Source organism: Polypterus senegalus, chromosome 3 (assembly GCF_016835505.1).
Source record: "Polypterus senegalus isolate Bchr_013 chromosome 3, ASM1683550v1, whole genome shotgun sequence".
NCBI lineage: Eukaryota > Metazoa > Chordata > Cladistia > Polypteriformes > Polypteridae > Polypterus > Polypterus senegalus.
This window is the reverse complement of record NC_053156.1, coordinates 220,556,982-220,571,150: the sequence shown is the minus strand read 5'-3', so window position 1 is coordinate 220,571,150 and position 14,169 is coordinate 220,556,982. Positions and strand designations below refer to the sequence as shown.

The 14,169-nt window shown below is 37.6% G+C and overlaps 1 protein-coding gene across 2 annotated transcripts; it reads left to right on the top strand.

Moving 5' to 3' along the window:
• The first annotated feature begins 5,747 nt into the window (after positions 1 to 5,747).
• Positions 5,748 to 13,862, top strand: LOC120526871 (pepsin A-like). 2 transcript variants are annotated; one of them, XM_039749990.1, is made up of 9 exons: positions 5,748 to 5,803; positions 7,381 to 7,534; positions 7,628 to 7,745; positions 9,182 to 9,300; positions 10,077 to 10,276; positions 12,037 to 12,153; positions 12,718 to 12,862; positions 13,210 to 13,304; positions 13,733 to 13,862. In XM_039749990.1, exons 1-9 carry the CDS (start codon positions 5,748 to 5,750, stop codon positions 13,860 to 13,862), a joined length of 1,134 nt encoding a protein of 377 aa, XP_039605924.1. The 2 variants fall into 2 exon arrangements, with proteins under 2 accessions (XP_039605924.1, XP_039605923.1); XM_039749989.1 differs by having other exon boundaries at positions 13,210 to 13,308; positions 13,728 to 13,862.
• Positions 13,863 to 14,169: the final 307 nt, after the last annotated feature.

Sequence of the window (14,169 nt, the reverse complement as noted above, 5' to 3'; positions counted from 1 at the left end):
GCGTCCGCTGAAGTGTCAGATTCTTATTTAATTCTTCTGCTTTCTGTATCTTCTGCATTGCATTCAGGTCTTTCAGCCTCACTGATGAGCACCTGCAATCCATCCTGAGAATCTCCACAACACAGAACTCCCTGATGTTTTGTCTCATAGTGCCGTCTTAGATTAAATTCTGTAATTACAGCCACATTAGCTCCACAAATGAGACACACGGGTTCAGTAAACATATACTCAGCCTCCCATCGGTTTTTAAAGGCTCTATTTTCAGAATCAACTTTTCTCTTCAGCATCGTGTGAGCTAGCTTCGCAATAACTTGCAGCATCATAAGCTAGACTTGATTAACGCAGTAAGTGTTCGGCAAGGCAGCTGAAGCGCTGCATTATGGGATCTGTAGTTTATTGTGTTACCAGCGCTTCATATACCCGGGCCATTAATAACAATAATACAGTATATAAAATGATCTCGCGGGCTGGATATAATTACACGCCGGGCCGGATGTGGCCCGCCCTTGAGTTTGACACATATGGACTAAATAGAACTTGAAAAGATATATTTTTCAAATGTGATCGCGCAATTCAGATAGAGTTGACGCAAGCACTACAGCCTGCATGCCTCAATAAGTCATCCTCCCTCGCTCTTACTTTTTACCGTTCATCTAATGAATACACTGAGTATGGCTTTACCAAAACAATCATTGATGGCGAATAAAGTATCCATTATTCGAGTATGTAGATCGGGATATATATATACATATATATATACCCGCGTGTCGCAGCGAGAAGTAGTGTGTTAAAAAAGCTAGAAAAAGAAAAGGGAACATTTTAAAAATAACGTAACATGACTGTCAATATACAGTATTTGTTTTGTGAGTGTTACTGAGTGTTGCTGTCATCAAGGATTTGATTATCATTATTTCTTTCAATCAGGTTCGTATTTGTAGGATGTGTTGTTTTCAAGTTACATTCCGTGTTTGTCAATCGTTGTAAAGATGACAGGTTTCATTCATCGATTCGTTTCTTACTGCATCAATAAACAGCTCGTCTTCTTCTTTATCCGAGACCTGACACACTGCATGCACGGGTTTTTTACACTGTCTTCCTTTAGCGGGACATTGACTTTTTCCACCGTGTGCTTTGTTTCCACAGTAGCTGCATTTATGAATATGCTTGTATGTATCAGACGCTTCATATTTTTTGCTGCCTTTTCAATTGTGTAATTCGGTTTTGTTCAGCTCTTTGGAACTGTTGCTTTTTATCTGTGCACTGCGTCAGTTCACGTGAGCCGCTCGGTGTACATGCATCGAAGTTCCCCAGTTGTGCTGGTGCCATCTCGTGCTATGTCCATGGCTGTATTTAATGTTACCTTAGTCCTGGCACTTAAAACTTTCTCTCACAGTTTCGCTGAGTTTGTGCCAAACACCACGCTGACCATCTCATCTTCCTCTGCATAAGCACAGTCCTTAACCCGTGAATATTTAGTGGGAGTTTGCTATTGGATTGCCGCTGACGGACGGCCTTATATGGGCAGGCACTAAATTACAAACGCCAGCGCAGCCTGTCTATGAACTTAATTTAAAGTGTAGGTTTACATCGTGCTTTGTTTCCAGTAGCAGAACTCATGAATATGGTTGTATATGTCACTCGCTCGCTTCTTATTGTTTCGCTGCCTTCTCAATTATATAATGCATGTTTTCTTCAGCTCTTTTGGAGGTCTTCCTGATTTTCTATGTACTGCGTGATTACGTGTGAAGCGTGATGATGTCACACGAAACTCTGCCCCACGGCGTTCAAGCTCATCTCCATTACAGTAAATGGAGAAAACAGCTTCCAGTTATGACCATTACGGTAGAATTTCGATATAAAACCTGCCCAACTTTTGTAAGGAAGCTGTAAGGAATGAACCTGCCAAATTTCAGCCTTCCACCCACACGGGAAGTTGGAGAATTAGTGATGAGTCAGTGAGTGAGTGAGTGAGTGAGTGAGTGAGTGAGGGCTTTGCCTTTTATTAGTATAGATATATATATATATATATATATATATACTTTTTAATGTAGGTAGATCATTTCAACCTGGTCATTTTAAAAGTAGCTCGCAAGTCGAAAAACTGTGGGCACCCCTGATCTAGTTAGTTGCGGTAATAAGAACATAGAAAGCATAACTTGTCCAGTGTGCGGTCGTCCAGGCGAGAGCGTACTTCGTGCAGAGTACGCCAGCTGCTGAGAAAGCACGCTTTGCCTCCACTGAGGTAGGCAGCACAGTCATCAGATACAGATACACTTGTTCTAAACAACGCCCGCGCTTGCCGTTGCTGTGAAACACCGCCATTTCAGCTGTTACCGATGCATCCAGTTTCTTGTCATCATTCTGTGATGGCAAGTTTCTTGGCACAGATAATGCGAATGCAACAGACTGATGCATTGCAATTTCAAGTTGCTGTTCAAAGCTGTTGTCTGACACGTCAATGAAGTCTTCAGTTTTCAACTATAACTCTTTTATTTCTTGATCAACTTTTACACTTTTACACGCTATATATGCGAACTTGGCCGTTCCCGGTTTCCCGGAAATTACAGCAGTTTCATTCCCGGGAATGTGGGAATGAAAAATGTCCAGGAATCCCGGGCTCCCATTTACCGATTACCATGATTGGATTCCCTAAGAGTGGATTAGTGAAACTATTTGACTAGAAATTCAAAACTCAATTCAATACCCCTAACTCAAAATAATGGTTATAACATTTACCATTTTGGGACTCATGACAGGGTAAGTTAGAAGATCCCATGGAGTTTTTTGCCTGCAGTCACCAGCATCCCTAAAATCACCACTTCTAAATAGTCTAAGTCTCACCAACTGCTACGAAAAAGAGACAGCAGCGCTAGAGAAAGTCCAGAGAAGAATGGCAAACTAGGCTGATTCTAGAATTGAGATTTATGAATTATGAAGATATGTCTTCAGTCAGTCACCTTTAAAATTATGTTACACCATCATACAGTAAGGCATCTTTTAATAATGGTGTAAATACATCAGTTTAAATAGAAAATGATAGAAAATTTATGAAAAATTATAAAAGATTTTGCACTTTTTGAATGAATTGTGAAAGAAGGTTTTTCTTCTGATATGTGATTTCATGTCCCTTTTCTTGAGCGCAGACTGGGGCACCTTATGCTATTAAATGATTTGTAATTTAGCATATAATAATAATGTTAATTTTCATGTTGTTGACAACTATCTGTATTTACAATTTAAACTAAGTAATAATTTATTTTTATTTAACTTATGAAAGAGTGGATGAGTTAAACTATTTGACTAGAAATTCAAAACTCAATTCAATACCCCTAAATCAAAAGTCTTTTAGTTTGCTTCATCAATGAGTAATTTACTTGTCACGTTTCTATGTGTTCTATCAGGCTTAGAAATATTTCCTATATTATTACATAGGTAATAATATTACATGCCAAGGAAGCATCCAGATAAGGCACTCATGGTACACTCATTATTCCATCCTAAGAAAGAAGTTTATTTACAAGTTTTTTGGACTTACTGTACTTCAAGTCTGTCTTGCAAACTCTCTGACTCTTTGTCCCTCTACCATGTGAGATGTAAGTTTAGTTGATCCAAATGGTGCGCCCACTGGGGGGAGAGTTCCCTATCTCTTCTCCGTGTTAATCTGGGGCTTACTTTTCTTCTCCTGGTTACTGGTGCTCACCTGGAAAATAAAAGAGGACATGCTGGGAGCCTTCCAGAGTACCTTCTTCTTCTTCCTGTGCATTCCCTGTGCACATATCCCTTATACAGGGTGAGCCAAAATGAAGTACCTCATTTCTCAAGGTCATTGCAGCCGAGTGGTTTGGGGTGGGGGAGACATTCACAGGGTTAGAATTTGGTTTAAAGGATGAATCTACAAATCCATTCTTTTATGTATTAAGTGTACACAGACTGATGATTTTAATGTAATGGTCTAAGGCCGTAGTGGTAAGCATTTTTTATTGTGACCAAGTTTAGCCTTTTTTGTGTCTTCCCAACCCACAATTTCCATGCAGTGTCATCCATAGGATCTATCACCCCTGGAGAATTGACGCTGATCATCATCCTGGGATGGGTTGACCCCTCTGAGACATCCCAGGTGTGTGTTGAGATCCCCTTGCCCATGACAACCCATCTCAACCATTTGTGACCCCTTCCCTTTCAGTACTCAGCATGACCCAAGTTCAGACATCATGCATCCCAAAAATGGGTGGAGACCAATAGTTTAAGAAACACTGGTCTAGGGAATATTTTCTAGGATTCTTAAAACCTACTGAAATTCATTTCGGTGCCACAGCATACATAAGCGTTAATGCTGACCATGTGCATCCTGTAAGGGCTACAGGCTAGTCTATTTTAAGAATATATATATATATATATATATATATATATATATATATATATATATTTATTGTGTTTTATGTTGCTGCTTCAGAGTGTTTTGTATTTCAGTTACATGTCATTTGAGCTGTTTCTAATTATACAGATTCAATGAAACTGAATAATATTTGAGATTTATCACATGTGCAATAGAGCAATACATTGTGAAATTATACTTTAATTATTGTTTAACATGGGCAGCATGGTGACGCAGTGGTAGCACTGCTGCCTAGCAGTAAGGAGACCTAGGTTCGCTTCCCGGTCTTCCCAGCATGGAGTTTGCAAGTTTTCCCCGTTTCTGCATGGGTTTCCTCCCACAGTCCAAGGACATGTGGGTTAGGTGCATTGGTGATTCTAAATTGTCCCTAGTGTGTGCTTGGTGTGTGTGTGTGTATGAACTGCAGTGGGTTGGTGCACTGCCCAGGGTTTGTTCCTGCCTTGCGTCCAGTACTGGATGGGATTGGCTCCAGCCAAAATGACTGACTGACTAATGTTTAACGTGCTGAATCCTTTTTTCTTATTTCCTCTTATTATGGAGAGCATGAACCAGTAATTATTTTAGTCATTTTAGTATGTGCTGTCCAGGCTAGTCTAAAGAAGAACAAGCCGACAGGCAAGGCTGATGAATAGTAGTACACTGGTTGGCCATAGAAGCTGAGTGCAGCAGAAGAGAGACACATCAAACTGATGTTCCTTCAAAATCAGGAGTCCAGCACTGTGCTCAGCTTGATCAAACCAGTAGAACTCAAGTACTAATCTCTACAGTCCCGAGAAGTATTGATTTTATATGTAAAATACTACATTTACTGCACATTATTGAAAATTTTGTATAATTAAAAAATTTGAATTTCATTATTTTTGAAAGCATCTTCATTTTGCAGATTTTTTACGTGTGTCCAAGAACTGTTTATGTACTTTAGTGCTGCCGTTCTCAATATAACTAATAATTTCACCCTCAGTGGCTGTGCCCTTGGTTAAAAATGCTTATCTCAAATGTTCAATATAATCTGCATCGAAAAAAAAAAAAGGTTATCTGTTAACAATGTGTGTACCAGGCAACCTTGAAAAAAAATTAAAATTTGTTCCAGCCTTAGCTCCACACATTACTTGTCTGAATAGTTTTATCTTGAGGATAAGGGCTAATGAGCCATTAATTTGAACAAACACACCCTCTATGGAAGTTATAATGTTGCTATAATTATTTTACATCCTGTAGAATCTTTGATATAATCTGAAGGGAAACGTGTACAAGAAGTTATCGCAGAGTATATAAAGGGGTACATATTGTCTACTAGTTACTAACCAGCTTAGAGTTCAGTGGAAGAGGTTCGTCGAGCTAAGGGTGCAAAATGAAGTGGGCTGTCGTCTTGTTGGCCATCTTTGGACTTTCAGAATGCTTGCACAAGTAAGTGAAATCATCAACTATACTTTTAATTTACTGCCTTTTTGTTTTTTAGATATTTATAGTTATACTAGGGGGTTCGCCGCTTGCTCGCTTCGCTCACCAACCCTCCTGGCATCTCTGCTGCTTGTAATTTGAAGAGTGGGACATAACACACCCCAAGGAGACGTGGTCGCTCCTCTGAAACCCCCTCTTAAACGGTGATAAAATGGGAAACAAATACAGTTTTTTTTTTTACCACCTCTTTGCTCAATCAGCTGCTGGCTTGCTGCTGCTGCCGTGCCACATGATCTGCATCTCGTGCGGCGCTTTGAACATTTAAAAGCCTGTACAGCAGCTGTCCTACTCATTGTCTTTTATTTCCGGCCCCCGGAGTAGTTAAATCTCTTGGCACAAAGTCTCGTCTCACACAACATGAGTTCTTGATATTTTTTAGTTTATAATTTAAAAACGGAATAAGAATCTGAAAATCTAAAAACATCTCATTAAAGTTCAATAAATTCTGAAAAGAATGATACCAAGCATATATATGTAGGTTTTAAAATGAGCCTGATTTAAAGTGTGACAAAAAACGTAACATAAAATCGTTGCACTTTTAGGATTAGGATTTTATATATATAGAGTAGATAAGAAGCACATTTTCTGCCTATAAATATGTAAATCATGTTTTCACTAACCTTTATGTTATACTTTTTTTTTTTGCTAAGTGTATATTTTTTTATTCATGTATGGTTATCAAAGTGGATTTTCTATCATTGATATGACAGACTTGTCTTCACTAATGTTTGTATTATAATTTCTCTTCAGAGTCTATTTCCATCTTTAAATTTACTGCTAAGGTTCGATTAGAACAAATGCCTTGTGGGCTGCCCAGCAAGACAATCTCTAGTATCTGATGAAAGGAGTGATTGCAAACAGAGATAAAAAAAAGTGAAACTACTTTTGAAAAAGGAGGGTTAGTGTATGGTTAGTTATATTTTATGAAAATAAGAGAAATTTAGTGAGATGTTATCATCATAAAACACTCTCCAGCCAGTGTGTTTCCTATTTTCGCACTGCTTGACCCTTATTAATACTCACCATTTCCCATTTTAATTAGAATATAACACACACTATTATGAGAATATTAACAATAGAAATAGACAATTAAGTGTTTTTTGTAGATGTCCCAAGGCATCTTTGAATCTTTGAGTCTTTGGCCCTTACTGAACTTGGTTTTCCGGTACTTTTTCTGTTGGGTTCCTATATTACACTGCTTACTTTTGCTATCATACTGTATATGAATCTCCTGCGTGTCTTTAATACATTTTTTTTCATAACAATCCTTCACCAATTCCACACATATATTAAGGTCACACATTTTGTATTGACTATGACAGAATTCCCTATGCTGTATTTCCCTGTAAAACTACACTGGTTATTCTAAAAGTCTTCTAGTATCTGTATCAACACCCCAGACAAACATTATTGATTATCAGTATGCACTATGGACACTTTCTTCAAATGCATTAAGTGCAAGAAAACGAAACAAAAAGAAAGAGAGCCAATTCATAAAAATGAAAACTTTCTTTGTTTTCTAGAATTCCCTTGTACAAGGGCAAAACAGCCAGGGAGGCTCTCAGAGAAAAAGGCCTTCTGGAAAAGTTCATGGAGACTCATCCCTACAATCCATCCATCAAGTTCAACTCTGCTTTGGCCCAGATTGCTAACGAGCCTCTCACCAATGACTATGACGTTAGTCCATATTTTATAATTTTGAAAGCACAAGTTTATATCCAGAAAACTCCCAGATTTATGTTGCATTTAAATGTCTTTCTTTCTCCACAGCTCTCCTACTATGGGATCATCTCCATTGGAACTCCACCCCAGTCTTTCAAGGTCATCTTTGACACTGGCTCCTCCAACCTCTGGGTTCCTTCTGTCTACTGTAACAGCTATGCCTGCAGTAAGTCGCGGTACAATACACCGCCACCAATTATTACATTTGAAACAAAGCAGATAGTTTTGTAAGGGTCCATTAGACTCCAGGTCAATTCAATTTGCATTTAAAACTCTGCTATATTTTAGATTAAAATTTTAATATAACAATACTACATATTTTGTAAGTTTGGAATATTTTTCCACTTTTTCTAAATATTTGCACTTAGGAGCTCTTAGTTGTGATGGAAATTTTGTGTTTCCTGTATAATTAAAGCAACCCCCTGAGCTGTATATGAGACGTTTTAGCAAAACTATGTTTTTTTTCTTTATTTAATAATTATTTTAAATCTACAGTGAAAACCAAGCATAGTGTATGTCATAGTAAGAGCATAGAGATCTGAAGTCATTTCACCTTTAGCTTCATTTTTACACTTTATGTTTAGTTCTTTCAATATATATTACTAAGAGACTTTGATCTTATTTGAATCAATTTGCTATAATTTGGCAAGTGCCTTTTCTTGCTAATTAATAAAATATAAATATTTATCTTCATATACCTCATCATGACATAGCTCAGTCATTCCTTGTCTAATAAAGCGATTCTGTTGTTTAAATTTAGTAAGGCACTGAGCACTGTTGTCTGTCACATCCAGTGAGCTCACTGTTTGTATTTTCTATATTCTGCTCATAATTAAAGGTTTTGTTTAAGTACAGTGGCAGTCTTCCATATTTTAAAGACAAGCAAGCTAAGCTGATAATAGTTCTAATTTGGCCTTGAATGAGTATTAACATGCTCTACAAAGAACTGGCATCCTAATACTAAACACACCTTTGATGCTTCCAGAATGAACATCAACTCTTCAACACTATTTTGGGTTATGAGTTTGGAGGTTGTGATTAGTGTTGCTTTATACACTAAAATAACAATTTAACTATACTGTAAAGTAAACCTTTCCATATCTGAGTGGGCTTTCTTCAATTACTCTAAATTCCTAATGATTGTAGTAAGATCAATTGACAATTCTTAGTTAGCTCTTTTTGAGTGTGAGTGTGGGCATATAAGTAAAGGGTTGGTTACAATCTAGCTTTTGATGCTTCCACGATAGGCCTTGGTCCCTGGAGTGGTGATATGGACTATGCAGATGTTACATTATCCATGCATCCATCCATCCATGCATCCATCCATCTATCCATTCATTTTCTTAACCCACTTACAAAGAGCCATGTTGCTATGTTATGTCATGTTATGTTATGTTGACACATTGTAGTACATAACACGAAGACATCCACCAACACCTTCCCCCAGTCCCTACCTTAACAACCTTAGAAATTAAAAGTCTAAACTGACAGCAGAATGACATGTGAAATCTGAATAATAGCTGAGTATTCACAGTTCTAGTCCAAACAATATCACACTAACTACTCCATGAAGTGTTTAAATGTTTATTTTTTTCTTTCTAGCTAACCACAATAAATTTAACCCTGCTCAATCATCCACCTACCGGGCCACCTCCCAGACCATCTCTGTTCAGTATGGCACTGGTGCAATGTCTGGAATCCTTGGATATGACACAGTCACTGTAAGTATAAGCCAGCCTCCTGAAAAACTCTGACTGTTAAGAATTTTCTACTAGAGTAATCTCCGATAAATTGTTCGCTATTTGTTGAAATGCAATACAAATTACCGCAGCCATTCTGTATCTTATCAGTGGAAAGATGTGAAAGTGTGTGACTGCCCTGCATTGGGTTACTCAGTTCTGTCAGACAGGCTCCCTTACTGTAAAGGAATAGCAAGGATCAGAAAGTTGATAGATACATGAATGAATGCAGCTGCCACTTGATATATAAGTGATTATGCTTCTTGTAATTTTAGTGATATATAATTATTTACGGGCAGCATGGTGGTAAAGTGGGTAGCGCTGCTGCCTCACAGTTAGGAGACCTGGGTTTGATTCCCAGGTCCTCCCTGCGTGGAGTTTGCATGCTCTCCCCGTGTCTGCGTGGGTTTCCTCCGGGTGCTCCAGTTTGCTCCCACAGCCCAAAGACATGCAGGTTAGGTGCATTGTCGATTCTAAATTGTTCCTAGTGTGTGCTTGGTGTGTGTGTGCACCCTGCCTGGGGTTTGTTTCCTACCTTACAACCTGTGTTGGCTGGGATTGGCTCCAGCAGACCCCATGACCCTGTAGTTAGGATATAGCGGGTTGGATAATGAATGGATGGATGGATAATTATTTACATGGACAGTCTCAACTCTAATTTGCAGAAATTCATTTTCACAGTTAAGTTAGTAATATCATTTCAGTGTTGCTGTTGTGAATGCAAATTTCTAACATTTGTAATGTGAATCTTTACCTAGGTGGGCAGCATTGTGGACACCAACCAAATCTTTGGACTTAGTGAGAATGAACCTGGAAGCTTCCTCTACTATGTGGAATTTGATGGAATCCTTGGACTTGCCTACCCCTCAATCTCTGCTTCTAGCGCAACCCCAGTATTTGATAACATGATGAGCGAGGGGCTTGTAGTTCAGGACCTTTTTTCTTTTTATTTGAGCAGGTAAAGAATTAATAATAAAGAATGGATGAATTGTGATGCAATAATCCAAGAAATGAGGAGCCTGTTAGCCTTGCGTTTACATATATTTTGAAAATTGTAGGAGTAAATAATAGCAATAGTAGAAGTATCCACCATGACCGTGTGTGTGATACAGTACCTAAGTGAGTCAGGAGTAATACTGCAAAGTATAAATGTGCAGGTTCAAATCTCACTGTTGACTCACTAGGTGATCCTTACAAATTCTTTGCAGCTCTCCTGCCCGCCAGCTGAACATATTCTTTAATGTATGAAGCATGATCAAAAAAAACATTAATAGAAAAGCTATTGGATTGTAGGGTCATTATTGTCTCATGTAATATGTAACATGCCCTCATTCTCTGGCTCGCATGTACTGTATATAACTTAGTATCATTATTATGTCTTGATTTACTATCATCCATTTTCTAACCCGCTGAACCCAAATACAGGGTCACAGGGGTCTGCTGGAGCCAATCCCAGCCAACACAGGGCACAAGGCAGGAACCAACCCTGGGCAGGGTGCCAACCCACCGCAGGACACACACAAACACACCCACACACCAAGCACACACTAGGGCCAATTTAGAATCGCCAATCCACCTAACCTGCATGTCTTTGGATTGTGGGAGGAAACCGGAGCGCCCGGAGGAAACCCACGCAGACACGGGAGAACATGCAAACTCCATGCAGGGAGGACCCGGGAAGTGAACCCGGGTCTCCTAACTGCGAGGCAGCAGCGCTACCACTGCGCCACCGTGCCGCCCATTTACTATCATATAATTATAATATATATAAAAGATAATTTTCTTTATTTGACAGAAACAAAAAAGTAGTAAATAACAGTAATGCAATTTAGAAGGTGCTGTGAATTAACACTTTTTTATTACATGAAAATTACTTTTCTGTGAAACACTTTAATTGCAGATTTTTAGTTATCCAATTAATGATCCAGGTGAAAAGTCTCAAGTCGCATTGGTTTTGTGAGATTGAATGCCTCCATATCAGAAATGGGCAATGATTTTCAACAGTCAGAATACTTTTGGAAGAAGCAGCACTTAAGGCAACAGTAGAAGTTTTATTCTACAGTGACCAAATATAAGTACCCAAATTAAAATTTAGTTAGTTAAAAACACTGCATAGTATACTGTAACATTCTCAAACCTCTTTAATTCAATTCATGACTGAAGGGATTAATAAATGGTTTGTTTAAGAATTATTATTAATGATCACCCCTGTACTGCCTTAATCAGTGATGCTGTCTCACATTCCCAAAGATCGAGGTTCAAATTCTAGTCACTGTCTGTTGTTGCAGTTGCTTCTTTTCCCCATTAGTTTTCTCCAAAGCTGGTCTGCTGTGAATAATGTTGCTTCTGTAAGTTAGAGTGCTCTATGATGAGCTTCAATTCTTCATGTAGCACGCATGTTAAGAAAACATTTAGGTGGATCAAATGATTGTACTACTTTCCCATGTGTGTGTAATGCCTGCTACCATATAAAAATGGAGAGATCCTAACAAGCTAAATATTGAGTAAGGGTTGGTGTTCATTTTTAGGCAGCATTTTAAATTACATAATAAAGTTTCTGAATTTGCAACAGTCTGCTGATCAGTTCCTAGAGAGCTATGAGCTATATTAATTAATGGGAGTCTAGCAGCAGCCTGAAACAATATGATGAATGTGTACATTTTGTCAAATTATATTTGAAAGCCACTAAAAAATTAATGTAATTTATATGCACACTAGGAACAGCCAGGCAGGCAGTGTGGTGACCTTTGGTGGATTTGATCCTGCCTACTACACTGGCAGCATCCAATGGATTCCTTTGAGTTCAGAGACCTACTGGCAAATCACTGTGCAGAAGTAAGTTTTTTTTTTTTTTTTTAACTGGGATAAACAAATAAACACCCTCTAAACAGCTAAGAACTCAGAAACATACACATCTATCTGTATATTTTTCTTCAGAAACTGAATGAACTATCATTTTTATATTAAATGAAAGCGATGTGCAGTCTACCATTGTTACAGCCATGCCTTAACATTTTATATTTCCTACTGTACAGCATTTGTATGATCTTAACTATTAGTGTGGATAGTTACTGACAGCTCTGTGTTATTTATTTTAATCTGTGGTGCTAAATTGATACTCATGGTTTATCATTCCATCTAAGATGAAAATTATTTCATACCTGGGTTTGCAAGACTTGGAAACTGGTTTACTGAAGATATTGTCTGGACAGATTTGCTCAAAATAACTAATAGACCAAAGTAATATAACCATTTAAAATATATCTATTTAAAAAAAAACAGAAACCATTCAATTATTTAAAATGCATCAGTTAGCTAATCTACTGCAAATAGTTTGTAAGTTAACTTTTAAAATCTTACAGAAGCTGAATAATCTGGTTTCCGTGTTTTCTTTACCAGTGTAATGGTCAATGGACAGGTAGTTGCCTGTGCTTCTGGCTGTGAGGCCATTGTGGATACTGGCACGTCAATGCTTGTTGGAGATTCTAGCAATATTAACAACATTCTGTCTTGGGTTGGAATTTCCAAGGATCAGAATGGACAGGTAATGTTCACAAACCTCCATTCTTACCTCTCTACTAACAAATGCTGCTTTTCAAAACTCCAAGTCATTCTCATTCTTCTGTTCTCAAACTGAGTGTAAAAAAATTAAGGTAAGCAGAGATCAACTAGATTAAAAATCTTTATTGTTTAAGTTAAAGTTAGTCAGCCTCAAATGAATAGTCTCTTATATGGTGTTAACTGAATGGTCTTTGTTTAATTGATAGGGTGCTAAAATTAGCTTCAGTTGTTTTATTATATTATATTATATTATATTATATTATATTATATTATATTATATTATATTATATTATATTATATACTTGTTTTCTCAAATTGTTATTTTGTTAGTACACTGTGAACTGCAACAACATTGGCTCAATGCCTGATGTCACCTTCGTCATCAATGGAGCTCAATTTGCCCTCCCTGCTTCTGCTTATGTAAAGCAGGTAAGGCCAAATTTGATTAACATAATAAATCTTAAATGGAATCCCAGTTTTCAGAAACTGTGTAGAGTAGAGTACTGTCAATTCTTCGGCAGATTATCCTTTAAAATGCCTAAATCCTGGAATAATAAAAAAACTAAAAACTTATTTACTTTGTTTCGTTTTATATCATATATTTTCCTCTGCTCTGTGAATATACTGTATTGTGCATGCGTTTTTTACTATACCTATGTGTATCTCATGAATGACACTTTAGATTTCTCAAATTTTAGTGTAAATGCTGTGCACACATCCGATATTACAGCCTTCTTTACAGAGATGGCAGAATATTCAGTTATGGCTAGCATAATGTCAGACATTGTGGTTTAAAATAATACATACTGTATTCTGAAATAAATTTGTTCTTTATTATCCTTTTGCAGACCAGCTCTGGTTGCTCATCTGGCTTCAGTCCCAGCAATGACCAGCTCTGGATCCTGGGTGATGTCTTCATCCGGGAATGGTACTCCATCTTCGATAGAGGCAACAACATGGTTGGTCTGGCCAAGGCTGTTTAAGCCAATCACCTTCAAAAATTTTTAATGTCAAAAATATATGATCATGAATGGTTTCCCAAATTAAAGGATTTTATCCTTGGATAATTGTGCCTGAAATTCAAGAAACTACATGTTAAACTCACCTGTAACAGTGTTAACATTGCTTTCTTCATGATTTCAATCATTGCGTAAATAGTCCCTCCAAGTTTTATTAAATGAGTATCTACAGTACATGTTAAAGACTAAAAGAGTTTGTGGATTCTGAGAACAACAGATATGAGAATGGAGAAGAGAAGCTTGTGTGGTTAAGACTGGTTAGTAAAGATAT

Excerpts from the sequence above, each read along its gene's own strand:
- LOC120526871 (XM_039749989.1), top strand. The coding sequence starts at position 5,748 with ATGAAGTGGGCTGTCGTCTTGTTGGCCATCTTTGGACTTTCAGAATGC. Across the intron at positions 5,804-7,380 it reads CTTTCAGAATGCTTGCACAA|AATTCCCTTGTACAAGGGCA; the intron begins GTAAGTGAAATC and ends TTTGTTTTCTAG. Across the intron at positions 9,301-10,076 it reads TTGGATATGACACAGTCACT|GTGGGCAGCATTGTGGACAC; the intron begins GTAAGTATAAGC and ends ATCTTTACCTAG.